At 39.7% G+C, this 22,464-nt stretch overlaps 1 protein-coding gene across 2 annotated transcripts in view; it reads left to right on the forward strand.

The window, feature by feature from the left end:
* LOC109422096 (otoferlin-like) overlaps nt 1-22,464 on the forward strand; it is a 325,073-nt gene that overhangs the window by 124,450 nt on the left and 178,159 nt on the right. For both annotated transcript variants that reach the window (XM_062844293.1, XM_062844292.1), the window contains exon 2: nt 18,900-20,163. In XM_062844293.1, the coding sequence (XP_062700277.1) occupies nt 20,085-20,163 (79 nt within the window). In that variant the 5' untranslated portion in view covers nt 18,900-20,084. The remainder of the gene's footprint in view (nt 1-18,899; nt 20,164-22,464) is intronic.

Here is a 22,464-nt window from a genome sequence, read left to right on the forward strand (position 1 = left end):
AAGGCCAAAAATGTACCTATTATAGCTAACTAGTTGGGAAACCAGCAGTCAAAATTTGAAAATGTTTGGTGCATTCAATAAAAAGTTACAACCTGTTGAAAATTTTCTAGCATATAATAAACATTTGTATGCTCATGCAAATTTGCAACTAGCGCCGCCTAGTGGCCAAAACTCGAATCTAACTATAATTCAAATGAAAGCCCTTGATCTAGCCCACAACTTTGCCAAAGACACCATATTTCCGAACATTCAGGATCCTGAGATATGTAAAATTTAAAATTTGCTTTTACTCTAGCGCCGCCTAGCGGTGTAATTCCGAATCATACATACCATCATCTGTCAGTCCTTTACCAACCAAACAACTTTGACGAAGACACCAAAGCTCCATATAATCAGGGTCCTAAGATATATGATACTGAAATTTCGTTACTGTTACATCTGTTTGTCTGTGATTTCTGTGATGTCAAAGACAAGTAGATGTAACACTGACAAAAATTCTATCTCATAAATTTAGAGAGTTCATTTCTCTCCAGGGGTAGTGGCACTTCCTTTTCTAACCGAAAAATCCGCATATATCCGTCCCTAACCGCTGCTAACTGAGCAGCAGTTAGACTCGGTTTAACGACGGTTAGCAACGGATAAATGCGGATTTTTCTGGTTAGCAAAGGAGATGTCGTTCCCCTTGTTTCTCTCCGAAATTGAGAGGTGATGTAGGCACATCAGCGCCACCATGACACATGCGAGCACAGTCCGAACCACACTTTATTTTCAAAATGACCGTTAAATCGCGCAATGAGTGAGATTTGAGTAGTATGTCTGTTTGTCTGTGGTAAAACGACTCACCATTTCAAAGCTCTTGCAACTTATTTGCAGAATATTCAATTTATCTAAATAATCTGAATCCGTGTGCATAAATGATTCAAAATGTGTATGCTCACTAGCGTCATCTAGTGACAGAGGTTCAAATCAAATGGTCCATTATCTGCAAATTCTTGACCTGCCAAACATCTTTGCCGAAGATAGTAGAGACGGAAAGAGAGTTATTGGGATCCTGGGATATTTGAAATACATACAAAATTTGCATACTGAGTAGCGCCACCTATGTGTGAATTTCCGAATCCAAGTTTGCATCATCTGTAAGTTCTAGGCCTATAAAACAACTTTTTAGAACACACAATTTCTTATGTGATCAGGATCCTGAGATATATGAGATGTAAAATTTGTATGCTCACTAGCGCCACCTATGTGTGGAGTTTCAAATCAAACGGCCCATCATCCGGAAGTACTTGACCAACAAAACCCCTTTCTCGAAGGCGTCATCTTTCTAAGTGATAAGGATCCAGTGATATATGAGATACAAAAATTGAATGCTCACTAGCACCACCTAGTGGTGGAATTTCAAATCAATCGGTCTATTATCTGTAAGCGCTCGATATACTGAGCAACTTTCCCGAAGACGTGACGCTTCTACAAGTTCTAGATCTTTCGATAATTTTGTTTGAAGACATTATATTACTATGTTTTTAATACCAAATAGCGCCATCAAGCAAAAGATACAGAGAGTTCTATTTGGGGTTCAAATGGACCCCAGGTATACAAAATCGCCCGGTTCAACTTTGACATGGATTAAAAGTCAAAGTATACCATGAAATCATTTTTTTTTAGCTTAAATTATAGAACTAGGTCTAGTTTGAAGGTATTGCAAAAATAAAGTCAATATCACAGACAAAGAGACGTAACACCTTGAACGATTTTCATGGAAATCCATCGCCCAGTTCACACTATCATCACCTGGTGGAAAAATTGCACGAATCACTGTGTTGTGCAATATCGTCAACAGAAGGCGCTAGTGTGAAACGTCAAATGCATTGAAAAACGATGCGCGCGCCTCTGGTTGTGAAAGCCACAACTATGAAAATTTAAAATGATGGTTAAAAGCGTGGCCGATGGAAATTTCGCAAGTGTTACGTCTGTTTGTCTGTGTCAATATGTTATACCAAACCTGTTTGCCATTACTCCTAAGTTGACTGGGGACCCCGGGTATCGATTATAGGGTTAGCATGTTTTTTATATTCCTAACCGTTTAACCTAATCTACAGCTCTATTTTTCACTTGGGCATTACGAAAGCGGTTACAAAGGATCACTAAAATAGCTAAAATGGCCGCTATGGAATGAACTGATAGCACCACCGTAGGCTTGTGTGTTTGACATAACTCGTCTGCTGTCATAGTGCTAATGTCCCTACACAGTGGTGCCTCTGTTTACATGCGGCGAATGCTAGAAAAGTTTGCTTCATTGATCCATTGGTGGTTGCACACTCTGGTACGTTGTACAACGCTTGATGGGAAATATTCCGTTTCTATTATGCATCAATGAACGTGTTCATTCGTTTGGTTTTTAAGTGGTACCATGTTATCAAGGTGGCCATGGAAACGAGTACATTTTCACTCGTGAAACGATCCATCCACTTCCTACTCTCTCTGCGATAGAATGATGAGCGCGATAGCAAGATTGTTTGAATAAACCGTTATCGAGAACAGTGTGACGTCTGATTCTCTTTGATAGTGATGATAGAATCTCTAGTTATTTCTTAAGCGATGTCAACAGAACTTTTTTGTCTCAGATTTTCATCTATACCTTCCATGATACCTTCTGTTAGGAATTGTATCATCAATTTCAGTCATTCTTTTGAATGATCCTCCGTAGAATAAATACCCCAAAAAAATCATCATCTGCACCTCGCCTTAGTAATTACCGCTTCAAATTTAATAAAGCGATTCTCCTCCCACGTGGGATGGAATCGACAATTTGCGTCTTCCGCCGCAGCGTCGATTAGAGAGGCGGTTCTCTGGTGGAAGCTGCGCCCCGTTTTCAGTACAAGGAAGGATCGGTAAATTCCATTGAATTCAGGATACCAAAACCACCTAACAAACAAACCAACCTACCAACCGATGTTTAGATTAGCTTAGGACCAACGAATTGTAGGAAACGACGACGCTTATTCATCATCATTTATCGCTGCGCGCTGCAAACATAAAGGAATATTCAACCGCACTCACTCCCGTTCCCGTACTTAGTCATTAGGGACTGTTTCCATGAGCAAGACAAACCGAAAGCTTTTTTTCTGGCGGGAAATACTTTGTTCTTTGTAATGAGGACCACTAGCGTGCGCAGGGTTCTTGCTTAGGGGGGGCACTATAATAATGGTGCAATATATGTATGATCATGGTGCAAAATAGAATGATGGTGTTACACGCAATATGAATTCCCAAGTAGGGTTTCAACATGTTGTGGTGCTAACATCGCCAAGTACTTCATATTGGGATTCTGGAGAAGGCTTCGGATGGTGATGATTTCAAGGCAATACGAAACTTTAAAATGAAGTCATTATCTCGACTCTTATAAAATTTTATAAACGTATCAAATATTATGGAGAATATCTAGAAAATTATCAATTATAGAAAAAAAATATTGTCGTTATGAAAGAATTTTGATCCTAGACAATTAGTGATGCTAGAATTGGAGAATGTCAGAACACCTAGATAGAACATTTTGATCGGAATCCTTGTTGCAATCTACAGAGATTCCTTCAGGATTTCTCCAAAGATTCGTGCATGAGTTCCTCCAAAAATTCCCCCAAAAAATCTTCCAATAATTCCTACAGAAATTCCTCCAGGAAGTCTCATATGTTTCTCCAGAAATTCCTCAAATAATTCTTCCAGGAATTCCTCCAATAAATACTCCAGGAATTCTTCCAAAATTACCTCTAGGAGTTCCTCCTGAAATTTCTTCTAGGAAAAATCCTCTGGAAATGTCTGCCAGAATTCCCCCCATATTTCCTCCAGGGATTCCTCTAGGAGTTGCTCCACGGAATCCCCCAGAAAATCCTAAAGGAATTTCTGAAGAATATCTTCCTGGTATTCCTCGAGAAATTCCTCCAGGAGTTCCTTCAGAAAATTATCCAGGAAATTCTCAACGAATTTCTTCAGGAATTCCTTCAGGGATTCATCCATGAATTATTTCAAAAAATCAAATAACGTCAGAAATTTCTACAGGAATTCATCAAAAAAAAATCCTCCAAGAATTCCTCCAGGGATTTCTCCAGAAAACCTCTAGGAATTTCTGCCAGAATTTCTCCAGAGAATCATAAAAGCATGTCTCCCGGAACTCTTCCAAAAATTTCGCCAGGAATCTCTACAGGAAATCCTCCACAGATTTCTCCAGTAATTTCTTCAGGATTCTTTTCAGGGATTCCTTCAGAGATTCAATAATGAATTTCTTCAGAAATTCCTTCAGACATTTCTTTAGAAGTTCCTCCAATATGCAACCAGTGATTTCTTTCAGGAATCCATCCACGGATTCCTGCAGAAAATCCTAAAGGAATTTCTTCCAAAACTCTTCCAGGAATATCTCCAGGCAATCCTCCAGGAATTTCTTTAGGATTTTTTCTTAAGGAATTTCTCCAGGGATTCATTACTGAATTTCTTCAGAAATTCCTCAGAAATTTCTTCCAGAAATTCCTCCAGGAATTCCTTCAGAAATTCCTCGAGTAGTTCTTTCAGACAGGAAGCCTCATATATTTCTCCAGAAGTTTCTCAAATAAATCCTCCAGGAATTCCTCCAGTAACTACTCCTAAAATTCCTCCAGAGATCCCTCCTGACATTTTTCTAGGAAAAATCCTGAATGTCTGTCTGTCAGAATTTCCCCAATATTTCCTCCACGGATGCCTCCATAACATGCTAAAGGAATTTCTCACGGAATTCTTCCAGGTATTCCTCCAGAAATTTCTCCAAGGATTTTTCCATGGATTCCTCCAGGAAATTCTCAAACAATTTCATCAGAAATTCCTCCATGGATGTCTTCAGAAATTCCACAAAAAAATCCTCCACAAATTCCACCAGGATTTTTTTTCAGAAATTTGTCGAGAAAGAACTCCTGATATTCCTCCAGCAATTCCTTCAGAAAATCCTCTAAGAATGTCTGCTTGAGTTCCCCTAGAATGTCTCCCGGAACCCTTCCAAGAATTCCTCGAGGAATTACGCAAGGAATTTGTCCAGGAAATCCTCCACGGATTCCTTCAGGATTTTTTCCAGCAATTTATCCAAGAATTCCTGCAGGAATTCATTCATAAATTTCTTCAGAAATTGCTCAAAAAAATCCTCCAGGTATTCGTTCAGAATTTGCTGGAGTAGTTCCTTCAGACATTCCTCCAGAAATTCCTCCGAGATGCCTCCAGGGATTTCTCCCCGAAATTCATCCATGGACTCAACCAGAAAATCCTAAAGTAATTTCACCCGAAACTCTTCCAGGAATTCCTCCAGGAGTTCCTCGAATGATTCAGCGAGAAATTTCACCAGGGAATCCTCCACGGAATCCCCCAGGAATTTTTCCAGCATTTTTTCCTGAAATTTCTTCAGGAATTCCTCCAGTGATGCAATAATTAATGTCTTCAAGAATTCCTCCATATATTACTTCAGGCATTCCTCCATTAATTTTCCAGAAAGCCTCATATATTTCACCAGAAATTCCTCAAATAATTCCTCTGGTAAATACTCCAATAATTCCTCAAGAGATTCCTCTTGAAATTTTCTTTTAGGAATGACTGTCAGAATTCCTACAATATTTTTTCTAGGGATTCCTCCAAGAATTGATCCTCGTATTCCTCCAGATAATCCTAAATGAATTTTTAACGGAACTCTTCCAGGAATTCCTCCTAGAATTCCTCGAAAAATTCCCTCCAGGAAATTCTCAAGGCATTTCTTCAGGAATTCCTCCGAGGATTCATCCATGAATTTCTTCAGAAATTCAGCAAAAAATCCTCCGGGAAATCTTAAGAAATTTCTGCTTAAGGAAGAGCGCCAGAAATTCTACCAGGAACTCCTCCAGGGATTCCTCTAAAAAATCCTCTGGGAATTTTCACCAAAACTACAGGGATTTCTCCTTGCATTCCTCAAAGAATTGCTCAAGATCTTTTTCTAGGAGTTTCCCAAGGAGATCCTGCAGGGATTTGTTAAAAAAAATTCTTCAGAAATTCTTAAAAAAAATCCTGCAGAAATTCCTCGAGGAGTTCCTTCAGAAATTTCTCCATGAAGCCTCATATATTTCTCCAAAATTTCCCCAAATAATTCCTCCAGTAAATACTCCAGAAATTTCGTCAGAATTACCTCCAGGAATTCCTCCAGAATTACCCCCAGGAATTCCTCCAGAGATTCCTCATGAAATTTCTTCTAGAAAAAATCCTCTAGGAATGTCTGCCAGAATTTCTTCAATATTTCCTCCAGGGATTCTTCAAGGAATTGCTCTACAAATTCCTCCAGAGAATCTTAAAGGAATGTTTCCCGGAACCCTTCCAAGAATTTCTTCAGGGATACCTCCATCGATTCCTCCAGGAATTTCTCCAGGATTTTTTACAGGAATTCCTTCAGAAATTCCTCCCTCCATGGATTCCACCAGAAATTTCTCAAGGCATTCATCCAGGGATTTTTCCAGAAAATCCTTCACGGAATCCTCCACATAATCCTAAATCAATTTCTCCTAGAACTCTTCTAGGAATTCCTCCAGGGATACTTCCATGGAATCCTCATGAAATACCTCCAGGGATTCCTGCCGGAATTCCTACAGAAAATTCTTGAAGAATTTCCACCAGAATTCCTCCAATATTGTCTCCAGGGATTCTTCCAGAAATTCCTAGACTAATTCCTCCAGAAAATCCTAAAAGATTTTTTTTCCGGATCTTTTCCGGGAATTTCTCTAGGAATTCCTCCTGAGATTTCTTCGGGAATTCATCCATGAGTTTCTTCAGAAATTGCTCAAAAAAATCCTTCATTAATTTCTCGAGGACATTCCTCCAGGAAGCTTTATATATTTATCCAGAAATTCCTTAAAGAATTCATCCAGGAATTTCTCTAGTTATTCCTCTAAGAATTCATAAATGAATTCCTCCAAAAAATCCTGAAGAAATTTCTCCCGGAACTCTTCCTGAAATTTCTCGAGAATTTTTTCAAGGGATTCCTCCATGGATTTCGCCAGTAATTCCATCAATGAGTTTCTTCAGATATTCCTCAAAAATCCTTCTAGGAAATCTTTCAGAAATTGCTAGAGGAGTTCCTTAAATCACTCCTCCAGGAAGCCGCAAATATTTCCAGAAGCCAGAAATTTTTCAAAGAATTCCTTCAGGAAATCCTCAAGATATTTTTCCAGGAATTACTTTATTTTTCAAGGAATTTCTCCAAAAAAACCTTTAAGGATTCTTCCAGAAATTTTTCTAGGAATTCTCCAGGGATTCATCTTTGAATTCCTCCACAGATTCCTTCAGGAATCCCTCCTAGGATTACAGCAGGGATTTTTCCCGGATCTTTTCTGGGAATTTCTCCAGGAGTTTCTTCGGGAATTCATCCAGGAATCCATCCATGAGTTTCTTCAGAAATTACTCAAAAAAAAATCCTTCACAAATTCCTCGAGGAGTTCCTCTAGACATTCCTCTGGGAAGCCTTAAATATTTGTTCAGAAATTCCTTAAAGAATTCATCCAGGAATTTCTCTAGTTATTGCACCAAACAAATCTTCAGGAATTTATCCAGAAATACCTCCCGGAATTCAAACATGGATTCCTCCAGGAATTTCTCCAGAGATTCCTCAAGAAAATCATCCAGGAATGTTTCGCAAAAAATACCTCAAAGAATTCATTCGGAAATTTCTCCAGGAATTCCTCCCTTATCCCTTCAAAAATTCCTTCGTTAATTCCATCTTGAATACCTTCGGGAATTTCTACACAGATTTCTCCAGGAATTTCTACAAGGACACCTAAAGGAATTCCAACTCGGATTTCTCCAGAAAATCCTGAAGAAATTTCTCCCGCAACTCTTCCAGGAATTCCTCGAGAAATTTCTCCAGGGATTTCTACAGACATTTTTTCAGGATTTATTTTTTTTCTGGAATTTTTCAACGAATCTGTCCAGAAATTTCTCCTGGGACGACTATAAAAATTTCGCTATTAATTTCTCCGGAAAATCATCTTAAAATTCTTCATGGATTCCTCCAAGAATTCCTCTAGGTATTCCTACAAGAATTTATACACGGATTTCTTCAGAAAAAAACTTCTCCTGGAACTGTTCCAGCAATTCCTCGAAAAATTTCTTCAGGTATTCCTCCATAGATTTCGCCAGGAATTCCTCCAGGGATTCATCAATGAATTTCTTTAGATATTGCTCAAATATCCCTCTAGGAATTCTTTTGCTCGAGGAGTTCCTTTAATCATTCCTCCAGAAAGCCGCAAATATTTTTCCAGAAATTTTTCAAAGAATTCCTTCAGAAAATCCTCCAGAAATTCTTCCAGGAATTCCTACATTTTTTTAGGAATTTCTCTAGAAAAACCTCTAGGGATTCTTCCAGAAGTTTCTCTAATAATTCTCCACGGATTGATCCTTGAGTTGCTTTACGGATTCCTTCAGGAATTCCTCCTAGGATTACAGCAGGGATTTCTCCAGGAATTTTCCAAAGCTTTCTCTAGGATTTTCTCTATGAATGTCTCCAGGGATTCCTCCAAGTATTCCTCCTGAAAATATTCCAGAAATTCTTCCGATGAATCTTAAAAGAATGCCTCCAGAAATTCCTCCAAGAATTTTTTCGCGGATTCTTCCAAAAATTCCTTCAGGAATGACTCCACTGATTCCTCCAGAAATTGCTCCACAAATTCCTCCAGAGATTTCTCCAGTAATTTCTGCAAGGGTTCGTTATTGAATTCCTCGAGTAATTATTCCACAAATTCATGCAGGAGTTTTCCAAAAAATCCTTCAGGAATTCCTCCAGCAATTCATCCATGAATTATTTCATGGATTCCTTCTTTTACCCCTCCAGTGTTTAATCCTGTAATTCACGGATTCCTTCAGGAATTCCTCCAGGGTTTACACCAGGGATTTCTCCAGGAATTTCTCATAGCTTCCTCCATGAATTGCTCTAGAAACTCCTCCAAATGTCCCTCTAGGAATTTCCTCAGGGATTCCTGCAGAAATTCCTCCGGACATTCTTCCAGAAGTTCCTCCAAGATTCTTACAAGAAAACCTCCAGGCATTCTCCCAAGGATTCCTTCAGGAATGCCTTCAGAGATTCCTCCAGAAATTCTTCCAGAAATTTCTCCAGGGTTTCTTCCAGGAATGCCTCCAGAGTTTACTCCAGGGGTTCGCTAATGAGCCCCTGCTGGAACTCTTCCAGAAATTTGTCCAGGAGTTTTTCGAAATACTTCTCCACAAATTCCTCCAATTCTTTCACGAATTCCTCTAAAGATTCCCCCAGGAAATTCTTCATGGATTCCTTTAGGAATGCCTCCAGGGAATTCCTTCAATATTTTTTCCAGCAATTCCTTTAGTAGTACCTCCTGCAAGTTCTACAGGAATTTCTCTAGACTCCTCTTCCAGTATTTGAGAGCTTCGTTCAAGAATTCTTTCAAGCACTTCTTTAGTAAAGTAATGCCTTCAGGGATTCCCCCAGAAAGTCCTTCAAGGATTCCTCCTGAAATTTCTCCAGAGATTTCTCCTGGAATGCCTTCACGGATTACTCCAGATATTTCTCGAGCTGGTAAAGTGATCTCAAAATGATTCACGGAATGCTGTTTTGATGCGCGAATCACAAAATGGTACCTATATAAAATGCAATTGTGGATGATACAATGAACACCAAGAAGGTGCATAGAATTTTAAAAACGTGTGTGATGTGAGTATTGTACATTATATACCTTAATGATCAAGGGAACGTCGAGATAGTGCATGCGTGGCAAGTAATTGCAATTTGATTTATAGAATATAGAAGAAGATGAAACGTAAGATTTGGAGATGGTGTAAACATAAAAATGTTGGTGCTGCGTTAAAATCAAATTGCTTGCGGCAATAAAGGTGCATGATGTCACCGTGGTGTATAGGATCTTCTGATAACACTGAGTTCATTGGTATGGTGCATTAAATGCTGATATGGAGCATGTCATTCAAAGATGGCGCTTGATGTCAGTATGATGCATTAGAGTTGACATCGTAAAAGAAATGCAATTTCGATGTAACAAACTTCATACAATAACAATGGTGCAATAGATGCCTAGATGATATAGTGAACGCCACGATTACGCATTAAAAGCTTTAGTAATACATGAAATTAAACGATGGTGCATTATTTCGCAATTAGACACATATTTGATTTAAAGATGGTGCCTAGATGATTCTGTGAACATCATGGTGGTGCCTGGAATAAATGATGTATGTATGGTGCATTAGCTTCACCATGATTCTGTTATACTCGTCATGTTTCATATTAAGGTGCACATGCAATTCGTGCAAAGGTGCAGGAAACTCAATGTGGCATAGAAATCAACATGTTCCAGGTACGTGGAATACTATTTTGTATGCGAAATGCCAAAATGGTGCATCAAATTCAAATGTAAACCACATCATAATGGTGCATAAGATACCTAGATGGTATAATGAATGCCAAAATGGTGCATGGAAAGCTTTGAAGAAGGCGTATGATGCTAGTGTGCTGCATTAGTTGTCGCCGTTATTCAAAGATTATCAACATGTTGCATGGTTAGGTGCACGAATTGCAAAAATGGTGCATAGATTACAAAATATAAGTATTTTATGTGATGCTTACAACATAATGGTGCATCAGATGCCTAGATGATATAGTAAACGCTGAAATGGTGCTTGGAAAGCATTGATGGTGCATGAAATTTAATGATGCTGCATATCAGTATGATGCATTAGATTTCTAGTTGATTAAAAGATAGTGCATGAGACCAGTATAATGCGTGGATACCTAGTTCATTCTGTGGACGCTTTGAAGAAGGTACATGATGTTAGTGTGCTGTATTCGTTGTCACCGTTATTCAGCGACATTCGCCATTGTGTATGGCTACACTCAGAAATAAGAGTATACACGGAATTACTATTATTTATGCATTTTGTATCTGCATCTCTCTCACTCTCTTTGTGTTTTCATGCTATCCGCTGCTTCGTCTGGGTTGACAAACCACTTCGCTTCAACCCAGGCTAAACGGCAGATAGCATGAAAACAGAAAGAGAATGAGAGAGATGCGGATACAAAATGCATAAATAATAGTAATTCCGTGTATACTTTTATTTCTGAGTGTAGGTGTACGAATTGCAAAAATGTGGTGCCGAAGTCATCATGGTTCACGTACATGTATTACAGTTTTGGAATACGAAATGCCAAAATGGTGCATGTTATTCGAATATGATGCTGATATCACTGATTAGTTAAAAGATGGTGCGTGAAATTAGCCTAATTAGTCGTCACTGTTATTCAGTGATACTCGTTGTTTTGTATGGCTAGGTGCACGAATTGCAAAAATGGTGCTTAGAATTCAATGTGGTGCCGAAGTCATCATGGATCACGTACATGGAATACAGTTTTGGAATACGAAATGCCAAAATGGTGCATGTTTTTCAAATGTGGTGCTTACATCACTGATTAGTTAGAAGATGGTGCGTGAGTTTAGCCTAGATGATTCTGAGAACATCATGGTTGTGCATGAGATACTAAGAAATTGTATGTGTCAATGGTGCACCATAGCTGCGTGGTAAGATCCAAGGTGCTTGAATTGCAAAAAATGGTGCATAGAATTTTTTTATAGAAGGGGGGGGCAAGTGCCCCCCCTTGCCCCCCCCCCTGTGCACGCTAGTGATGAGGACCGCTTTAACACAGAGTCGGTGTTGTTACTCCGGAGCGAATTTGATTCAGAGGAAAATGGCATCTGTTTTCCCCGTTTTGTTCAGAAGTAGGGATAAAGCGTTTCGAGAACAAACAGAATCCGAAAAAAAATGAGTTTATTAAGTTACACATTTTTCATGAGGGTGCAGGAAAGACAAGCCAAAGTTGCCTTTTATTGACGTGATCCAGATAGGCGTCTAGCTGCTCTTGATTCTCGATTGGTTCCGCTGTCTCCTCTGACTGCTCTGGCTTTTCTGACTTGTTCGTATCATCTGTCTTCTTTATAGTCACTGTCTTCTCTGTACTCTGTGTCTCTTCTTTCTTCTCTGTCTTCTTTATCTCCTCTATCAGTTAAGGCTTAGCTGGTTTCCCTGTCTCCTCTGGCATCTCTGGTTTCTCGATTCACTCTGCTTTCTCTATTTTCTCTGTTTTGTGGTTTTGACTACTCTGACTTGACTACATCTTCTGTAGTTTTGTCTTCACTGGCTCTCTGTCCTCCCTAGTTTTTCTTGATTCTCTGACTACTCTGGTTTTTCTTTTTCCTCTGTCTACTCTGGCTTCTCTGTCTTTCTTTTTATTTGCTCTACTGCCTTCTCAGGTTTCGCTGTCTCCTTTGGCTCCTCTGTCTTGCTCCGTCTCCTGTTTCCTCTGACTTTTGTGCCATCTCTGGCTTATCTGGTTTCTCTATCTTCTTTGTCTGCTCTGCCTTCTATAAGGCTTCGTGGTCGTGCGGCTAAGGTCACCAAGCCTTTAGTCGCATCGTGCTGAGGAGCGCGGGTTCGATTTCTGCCGCAGCTGTCAGGAAAAGTTTTCGGCTGTGCCACTGGGCGTGGCATGCTAGTCCGTTGTCTAGTGTCGTGCTTCCTTCAAAGAGCAAATAGCTCACTGGAAGCATTAAATGTGTCCGTGTCTTTTTTTTATGTCTTCTATTAATTATCTGTTTTTTTTTTTATTTTTTCCTCTATTGGCTCCTGTTCCTGTTATTTTTTCATGCATCTCTGGTTTCTTTGGCTTCTTTAATTTCTCTTTTATGGCTACTCTGACTCATGCGTTTTGTTTGGCTTTTTCTGCCTTCACTACCTTTTCAAGCTTCTCTACATTTTCTTGCTTTTCTCTCTGTTCTGGCTTCTCTTATTTCCCAAGTTTCTCTGTCTTCTCTGTCTTCTTTGCTCTCTCTGTTTTCTGTGGCATCTTTGATTTTTCTATCTATTTTCTTTATTTTCTTTGGTGTCTCTGGCTTCTCTGACGTCTCTGTCTTTTTATTTTATCTGGCTTCTCAGTTTTCCCAGTCTCTTCAGTTTTCTTTGTCTTGTCTGGCGTTTCTACCTGCTCTGGCTTCTCTTTCTATTGTGGCTTCTCTGGTGTCTCTGTCTACTCAGAATTCTCTGACTTCTCTGTTTACCTTTGGTTTAAATACCATTTTTATCTTCTTTGGTTTCTTTAGCTTCTTTGGCTTCTTTTTTTGATCTGGGTTTTCCAGTTTTCTGTCTTCTCTATATATTCTGCATACTTTGTCTTATGTGGCTTCGTTGGTTTCTTTTCTTATTTTCTGGTTTGCTGGTTTCCTGGCTTCTTAGATTCCCTGGTTTCTTTTCTTTTTCTTGTTACACTGGCTTCTCTGGTTTTATTACTTCTTTGGAATCGGTGTCTTCTTAATCTTCTCTGGCTTCTCTTGTTCCCTTTGGATTATGTGTCATCTTTATATTCTTTGGCTTCTTTACCTTCTCTGGCATCTCTTTTTGTTCTGGTTTCTCTGTCTATCTGCCTGCTCTGTATTCTCTGTTTTCTATGACTTCTTTGACTTCTCAGACTTCTATGTCTGCCCTATCTTCTCTGGTGTCTCTGGTTCCCTTTGGCTTACATGTTTCTTTACTTTCTTGGCTTCTCTACCTTCTCTGACTTCCCTACCTCATCTGGATTCATTGTTCACTCAGTACACTAAAACCTCTTTTTATGCATGTTTTTTTTATGCACTTTTAATTTATGCACCTTTTTTTATGCCCTGCATAAAAAGAGGGAAAGCTACTCAGAACCAATATTGTGCATAAGAATATTTAATAATGACAGGAACTATTGCAACGGCGACCGGGGGGTGTTTACAGATGAGAGCAAAGGAAGGTTACAGGTTCGTTTTTGGGTGTTTCCGAAGGTCCCATGTGCGTTACATGGGCTCCGAGTGGGTCTTAAAGGGATTTCGGAGTCATTTCAGGAGTCTCATAGCATTTTGGGCTGGTTTCAAAGCCGTTACGGAGGCGTTTTTAGGAGTTTTGGTTTAGGGGGATTTTTTTTAGACATTTCAAGATGTTTCAGATGATTTTCGGCGTGATTCAGAGGCGTTACGGAAGCGTTACGGAGGAGTTTTCAGGGTGTTCGGAGCCTCTCAGGTGCGTTACATGGGGTCCAAGGGGGTTTAAGGGGGATTTTGGAGGCATTTCAAGACGTTTCAGAGCATTTTCGGCGGGATGCAGAGGCGTTACTTATGCGTTACGGAGGAGTTTTCGGGGTGTTCGGAGTTTCTCAGGTGCGTTACATGGGATCCGAGGGGGTTTAAGGGGGATTTTGGAGGCATTTCAAAATGTTTCAGACCATTTTCGGCGTGATTCAGAGGCGTTACGGAAGCGTTACGAGGAGTTTTCGTGGGGTTCGGAGCCTCTCAGGTGCGTTACATGGGGTCCGAGGGGATTTAATAGGGGTTTTGGAATCATTTCAAGACGTTTCAGAGCATTTTCGGGGGATTCAGAGGCGTTACGGTAGCGTTACGGAGAAGTTCTCAGGGGTTTCGAAGCCTCTCAGGTGCGTTACATGTGGTCCCCAGGGGGTTCAAGGGGGATTTTTGAGGCATTTCAGGAAGTTTCAGAACAGACTCTGAAATACCTTAAATCACCCCTCAAACCTCATGCAACGCCCTTTAAAGTCTCCTGAGATCGCCCCTGAAACCCACTTAATACTATTGAAATACCCCAGAATTCTCCGTAATCCCATGAAAACACCAAAAAATCTTGACAGAACACCCTTGTAAGGCTCCTCAAACCCCCCGAAACAACCCCTTAAAACGCCCCTGAAGCCCCTTGGAACCCCCTTTTTGGGCTCTCTTGGAACATTCTGGAAACCCCCTTAGCCCCACCTCATCTGTCCAGGAGCAAGATCTGTTCTCGCAAACTAGATTTTCTAATTAAAGCCAAAACTTAATTTATGCATAAATTTACCTCTTTTTATGCCTTTTTTAATTTATGCACATTTTTAATTTATGCAGTCCCAGCCATGTGCATAAAAAGAGGTTCCAGTGTATTCTGTGGCTTCTCTGGCTTCAATAGGTTCTATGTTTTACCTATCTTCTCTGTCTCTTCTGTTTTTTTATGTTCTTCTCTAATGACTCCGTCTTCTTTATGTTATCTGGTTTCTCGAGCTTCTGTGACCTTTGTTTTATTTTCTAGAACTTCTCTGCTTCTTCTCAATATCTTCTTTGTTTTCTCTGACTTCTCTACTCAACAAACATTTCATCTGTACAAACAATTCTTGACCAAATTTCAGCTTAAAAAACTGTTATTCAGCAATCTCTGTTTCTTTGATAGCTCCTCTGCCTCTGGATTTTCAGTATTTCTTGCTTTCTCTATCTTCTCTGGCTTTCCTGACTTCCCTAGCATCTCTGACTCCTTTGGCTTCAACATTTTATCTTTCTTATTTACTTTCGCCTCTTGTTTCCCAGACTTCTCTGACTTCTCTTTGTTCTCTGCCTTCTCTGTATTCCTTGCTTTGTGTATCTTCTCTGTATTCTCTGTCCTCTCATCTCTATCCTCTGTCTTATCTGATTTCCCTATTTTCTCTGTTTCGCTAGTTTTCTTTGCTTCCTTTGTCGTCTCTGGCTTCTCACTCTTCTCTGTCTCCTCTAACTTCCTTCTATAATTTCTTCAATTCCTCCTCCCAGGAATTCCTCTAAACCTTCTCTTGGGATTCCCTCATGAATTCCTCCAGGGATCCCTCCAAGATTTACTCTAGGAATTCCTCCACGAATTTAAGATTTTTTCCAGAAATTCCTCTGGCAATTCTTCCAGGGATTTTCTTAAAAATTCCTCCACAATTTCCTATATTTATTCCTCCAGGAATTCCTATAGGCATTCCCCCAGAAATATCTCCAGGGATTCCTCAAAGAATTCAGCCAGAAAATTCACTTGGAATTGATCCAGTGATTCTTCAAGAAATTCCTCCAGGGATTTCTCTAGGGATTCCTCTTGGAATTCCTCCAGGGCTTCTTCGGGAATTCCTATAGGGATTTCTTCAAGAATTATCCTAAGGATTCCTCCGAGAATTTATGCAGGGATTCCTCCAGGAATTTCTATACTGTCTACCCTGTTCGTTGAAACGACACCTCAAGCAAACCAACGGGGTTCGTCTTTAATTTGAACTTCTAGCAACCCTGTGGGCGTCGAAAAAAACACTGCTGGCAACCTAATTTGGTGTTTTGTTTTGATTCTGCGTTCCGTTTCACCCCGTTCCATGAGCAGAATGACGTTTGAATCATTTTTAGTTTGAACGATATGCAGATTAGCGGGGGTCAAATTTAAAAGTGTCCAGATTACATGTGGTCAAACCAACGGGGGTAGACGGTAAAGATTCCTCCAGAAATTTCTCAACAGAATCACTCCAGGCACTCTTCTAGGGTGTCAGGCCATTCGGCCGAAGGTCCTTAGACCAAAGGCCATTCGGCCGAATGGTCATTAGGCGGAATGGTCATTAGGACGAATGGTCATTAGGTCGAATGGTCATCAGGCCGAATGGTCACTGGGTCTTCTTCTTGCCTTTACATCCCCACTGAGACAAAGCCTGCTTCTCAGCTTCTATGAACTATTCCACAGTTATTAACTGAGAGCTTCCTCTGCAATTGACCATTTTGCATGTGTGTATCGTGTGACAGGCACGAAGATACTTTATTGATGCTGAATCTACTGATATTTTACCCATGAATTTTTCCTTCTTTTAAATATAGGCTGTTCTTTCTAGTATCATTGCTAAAATAGTTTTTGGCGCTGAAACTGCTGATATTCAATTCATAAATTTTTCCTTCTTTAAAACATAGGCTATTCTTTCTAGTTTCATTGTTAAACTAGTTTTTGGCAAAAATTGTTGGAAAAGGTAAAAACAACGGCTAACTTTCAATTCGTCCTGATGACCATTCGGCCTAATGACCATTCGGCCTAATGACTATTCGGCGTAATGACCATCGGCCTAATGGCCTTCGGCCTAATGACCCAGCATCCTCTTCTAGGTATTCCTTCTGGAATTCCTCTAGGGAATCCTCCAGGGATTCCTCTAAGTTTGCCTCCAGGTACTTCACCAGAAAAATCTTCAGGAATCCTCCAGTGACTCCCTCTAGTATTTCTTCAAGAATTCATCGAGGATTTACTCCAGGAATTCTTACAAGGATTACGTTAAAAATCCCTCTAAGAATTGTTCAAGGAATTCCTCCAGAAATACCTACAGCAATTTCTCCAGTAAATGCTCCAAGAAATTCTCCAGAGATTCCTTCAGAAATTTCCCTAGGAATTCCTCCCGGAATTTATCCAGAAACCCTCCCAAGAATTCCTCCAAGAATCTGGATCTCCAAGATCTCTCCCAGAGGTTCTTCCACAACAGACGGAATTCCTCCGGAATTTCATCCAGTCATTCCTCTTGATATATTTCTGCAGGTATTACTTACCAGAAGTTCCTTCAAGAGTTTCTTCAGGAGTTCTCCTAGAAATTTCTCAAGGGATTTTTCTAAACATTCCTCCAGCATTTCATCCTGGAATTTCTCAAGGGACTCCTCCAGGAGTTCCTCCAGTTCCTCAGGAATTGTTTACGGAATTCCTCAAGGAATTCGCTCAGAAAAAGTCTCCAAAAGTTTCTTCAGGAAATCCTCCAGGAAGGTTTTCAGGGATTACTCCAGGAATCCCTTTAGGAATTCCTCCGGGAATTTTTTCAGGAATTCCTCCAGGGATTCCTCCAAGCATTCTTCCAGAGATTTATACTGCTATTGCTTCAGGGATTCCTTCTGCAAGAATTTCTTTAGGGATTTCTCCAGGAATTCCTCCAGGGTCTCCTTTTCAAATTTCTCAAGGGATTCTGCCAGGAATTTGACCAGAAGTTTCTCCAGGATTTCCCCTAAAGATTGCTTCAGAAATTTCTCCAGGGATTTGTTAAAGAATTCTTCCAGTGATCCCTTCAGAAGTTTCTCAAAGCATTCCTCTAGGAAGTCATCGAAAGATTTTTTCAGAAATATCTCCAGAGATTCCTCCCAGAATATCTCTAGGGAATCTTCCTGGAGTTCCTCCAGGAATTCATCCAGGAATTTCCTTAGGGATTTTCAAGTATTCCTCCTTGCTTCAGGGATTCATTCAGGGACCTTTTAAAGAATTCATTCAGGGATCCCTCTAGGGAACCCACCAGAAATTCCTCCAAAAATTCCTCGAAGGATTCCTTTAGAAATATCCCCAGGGATTCCTCCCGGAATTTCCCTAGGAAATCTTTCAGGAATTCCCCCAGGAATTTATCCATGCATTCCTCCAAGAATACTTCCAGAAATTTCTTTAGGGATTTTCAAGAATTCCTCCAGATATACCTTCAGAAATTCCTCAGAAAATCCTCCAAGAATTATATTCCAGAGCACATAAATAGACTCGTTGCGGCGCTGGTTGAGGAATGCTGACCATAATTATTTTATCTCTTTGATTACAACAAAGTAAGCGAAATTTCAATAAAAAGTTTTGGATGTTTGGCCACTCTACACTATCAAGGTGCTCGGTTTACGGTGACAGTTTGTGACAGGTTCTCCTTGACATTAAGTAGCACGCCATCGAGGCCAGCTGTCTACTCTCTCTCAGCTTTAAAGTAGGCTGGATTCCATTTTTTATGAATTTTGGTGGAATACAAAAAATAATCAATTTTAAATTTGTATAGGAGCGATTTGTAGAATCACCCCTCATAGGATTTTGTATGCCCTGGGCGGAGCTGTCAAGCAGTTTTATGTATCAGAATAAAGTTCTAAAATTCTGAAAAAAAGCATAGTGACTTAGAAAAAAAGGTGCTCTTGTATAAAATTTAAAAATCAAAATTGAAAATTTTTCAATGTTTAACTATAATACCTAATCGATAATGTCCAAAAGCAAAACTTTCTCATTTTATTCCTATTTCTATTTTTCACTTTCAGGCAATTAACTGTTATCATCTGAACATATCATGACTTTGTCAACTAACATTGTGCTGAATTTGTGCCAAATTCTCGTGAAAGGATGAACCATTTAGTGAACTGCAGACCACGACGACAGTAGCTTTAGTGCGACACATCATATCTCCATCTGGACTCACCGTAGCGTATGTAGTGTCCCTCTAATGGTTCCCGAATGGAATGCCATGTTGCACTAGTGCTGCATCTCCATTCCGGTGCAATGTTGTCGTTTCCTCGCAACTGAACAGCTGCCACCACAACCATTGGTTCAGGGTTACTTCGATTGAACAACTGAGTGGCGAGTAACAACTGTCAACAGCATGTTTGCAACGATGATGATACTTCCTTACTGTGTCAGCTGGTCCCATGGAAACCATGGGAAAACCGGGAAAACGGAGTGAATGCGATTGTTGTAGTAGGCTACCAGAACCAGGGTGTTGGGTTGGGATGGGGGTAGAGCTGTGTGTGAAATTCATATGCATCTAATCCTATTGATGTCATGTACCGCATGGTTCTTTCGCATGAAATCAAATCGACAGCGTCCGAGCAGCATTGGAATGATATCCTGTGCACTGGAATCGGATGCTGGTGAATAAATCTGTCGTTTGTGGTTTGTGCAGGGGTTGGGATTTTGTGGTGTACGCGTATCAGCTAATTCGGTTTCGACTTCAACCAACAACAGTGAACCGCCCTAATCCATTTCATGCGTTTCTGCACACAGATAAATTCCACCGTTCGATCCACATAATGAATCACGCGAGTGTCAACGCCGCCGATAAAACGAGCGTTCCCATGATGACGACAACTAGCGCAACCGTTGCGAGCGCTATCATCGCAGCAGCACGATAAAAGTCAAATTCCGGGTGATCCAGTGTCCAAACATAACCTCGGTTAAAGCTACCACGGAAGCGTGACGACAGTGCATGCCTGCGGGCTCAAGTGCAACACAGTAGTTTTTGCCAGAGTTTCCAGAATCGAGCCGAGCGGTGGTGGTGCCAGGGAATCGCTCGATGTGCACCACCAGCTGATCAAACATAACCTCCAAACTGCAGGCGGTTAAAACTGGAGCGCAAGCATCGACGTGAGTGTGCGGAGCAAAAAAAACGAAGATTTTTAGTTTCAGTGTGTGTGTTGTGTGTGTGAAGATAAATATTTCCCAAAACAAACATGTCGCTCACGGTGCGGATCAACAAATTTCAACTCCCGAAGGCGAAAACCAACCTGCTCGGGCGGGTGGAGTTCCGGGGTAAGTGGCTCTCGGTTTGTTTTAATTTTTACTTGGGTTTTGCGATTGGATTTTCTATATGGGTTGGAAAATGGGCATAAATCACGTTTCGGTGGAACTCGAGGGGAGCAATTAGGTTTTAATTAAAATTGGTGTAATTATGTGTTCACGGTGTGTCTGGTATAAGAAATTTATTACAAAAAAATAGGCATCGCTAATTTTTACGTTACGTGAAAGTTGACGCTACTAGCTTTCATTCAAGCCCAACATCGAAATATTCCATCGGGGGAACTTTTTCATACAAAAATTGGGTATGTTTGTTAAGTAGAAATAGGGATTAATTTGGAACCGTTCATTTTGTATGGGGAAAAACAGTATTCTGAAAAAGTTGTTCGAGATCCCTCGGTGGATTTTTTTGAGGGACCGTGCAAATGAAAGCTGGAAGTCTCTATTTTTGAATAGCGAAAAATTTGGCGATGCCCAATTTTTTGTTATAAACCTTTCCCATACACACGCCGTGTGTTACATGCCGCGAGCTTACCATTCACTGGTATTGTTTATACAGACCATACATACAGAGTCAACAAATCAATTATTAAAACAGATGTTTCATACATCAATTTTAGCGCTCCACAGTGTTCGAAATCGATGATTTTACGATCAAAATTAAATAACTTTTTTTAGGTTGTTTCTAGAGGTTTGGCGTGTTCTACAAAGTTTTTCTGCATGTTAAAAGGCGTCTTTTGATAAAATGTAATAAATGATTAATCCCCCTAGAAGTGAGATAAAAATTTTATTTTTTCGAAATATTTTTTAAGAGGTTTGACGTCTTCGGCAAAGTTGTAGCCCATGATAAGAGAACAAAAATCGTAGAACATGTCAAAGCTCCACCTCTTACGGTTTTCGAGATATGGAGCGTTTTGTGCGAAGTACCCCTAAAACTAGTTTTTTCAGTGTAGCTTCAACAGATAAAATCCTACACGGAACTACAAATGAACCCAAATTTAAGTTGTTTTGACGCAATCCCGGTCTTCCGTGGAATTACTCAAATTTGCGTCAAACAGCGATAGTGGCGAGTGAGTAGTTCTCGTTTGAGAACGGCAAAAAAAATTAACCCAGTGGTAAGTTATTTTCACCCAACGGAGGCCTCAATTGACGCATATTTGGGTTAACTCAAGAAAACCCAAATTTGGCTTTTTCCACGGAAGAGCAGCGGATGCGTCGGTGCTTCTCTCTTTGTTTTCGAAAACATTGCGGTGGGGCGAGGGAGAAAACAACCCAACTTTGAGTTAAAACTTTAAGCAGTTTAGTCAAATTAGAGTTTTTAAAACTTATTCTTTGGGTTATAATATTTTTCCGTGTACAGTTTTGTGACCTTCTACAAACTTGTTCAGAACGTCAAAATACACATTTCTTTCGAAGATGTCAAGTCATTATATCTTAAAACAAAAAAGTTATAGGCAAATTTATCATATTTTAAGGTGTACTTTCACCTTAAGTAACTATTTCCGGCGCAAAATGGCGCAGATGGCTCAGTCGGTAGTTGAAAGATTAGACTTTTTACTACCACTTGGGGGTGGAAACCCTCGTGGGCAATAGTGGGAAAGGTGGTTTAAATACATGACAAAAACTAGTTATTTTGCCTGTAATACAAGAAAAATAAATGAAAATTAATAATTTAGGATCCCGCAGTAATTTTTACTGCATTGCGTAATTTCCAGCAATATTTTACAACATTTTTAGCATGATTTATTTATTTATTTACTTAAATTAGCAAAATTTTACACCAAGGTGCATTCGTGTCGTTTTTGACCATTGTTTTTACCAAACAGAATATTTTATTCATGCTTTTGAATTCATATTGTTTACTATCAGGCAATTTCTGATAAAGTTACTTTAAAATTACCTATTTGAAGTTTTTTTTTTGAGCAACATTCAAGTTATGTGGCGCTAGAAATAGGAAGAAGGAAATATTAAACAGTTCAAGATGTACATCAAAACACAGAGTAGATTTTTTTTTCATGTATTTATATTTATATTTGTTGTTTGACTTTTCAACTACGGAATCAGTATCCGAAAATATCAGGAGAAGTTTTGATTCGTCCGATAGCAGATTAACAGCTTTTTCGGTAATCCACGAGTTTGACTTACATGCATCTGGGAAGCAATTGAAATTATCAGATATAAATCAATAAAATACAGGTGTGCCGAGAAATAATGCGATGGTTTTTTATTTCAAACATTATTTTTAATCTCTTGACGTTAGCCAATTACATGTTTTGACGTCCCATCGTCTGCATCATGAGTTAATTGTAGTATTTT

This window comes from Aedes albopictus, chromosome 1, assembly GCF_035046485.1.
Source record: "Aedes albopictus strain Foshan chromosome 1, AalbF5, whole genome shotgun sequence".
Classification (NCBI taxonomy): Eukaryota; Metazoa; Arthropoda; class Insecta; order Diptera; family Culicidae; genus Aedes; species Aedes albopictus.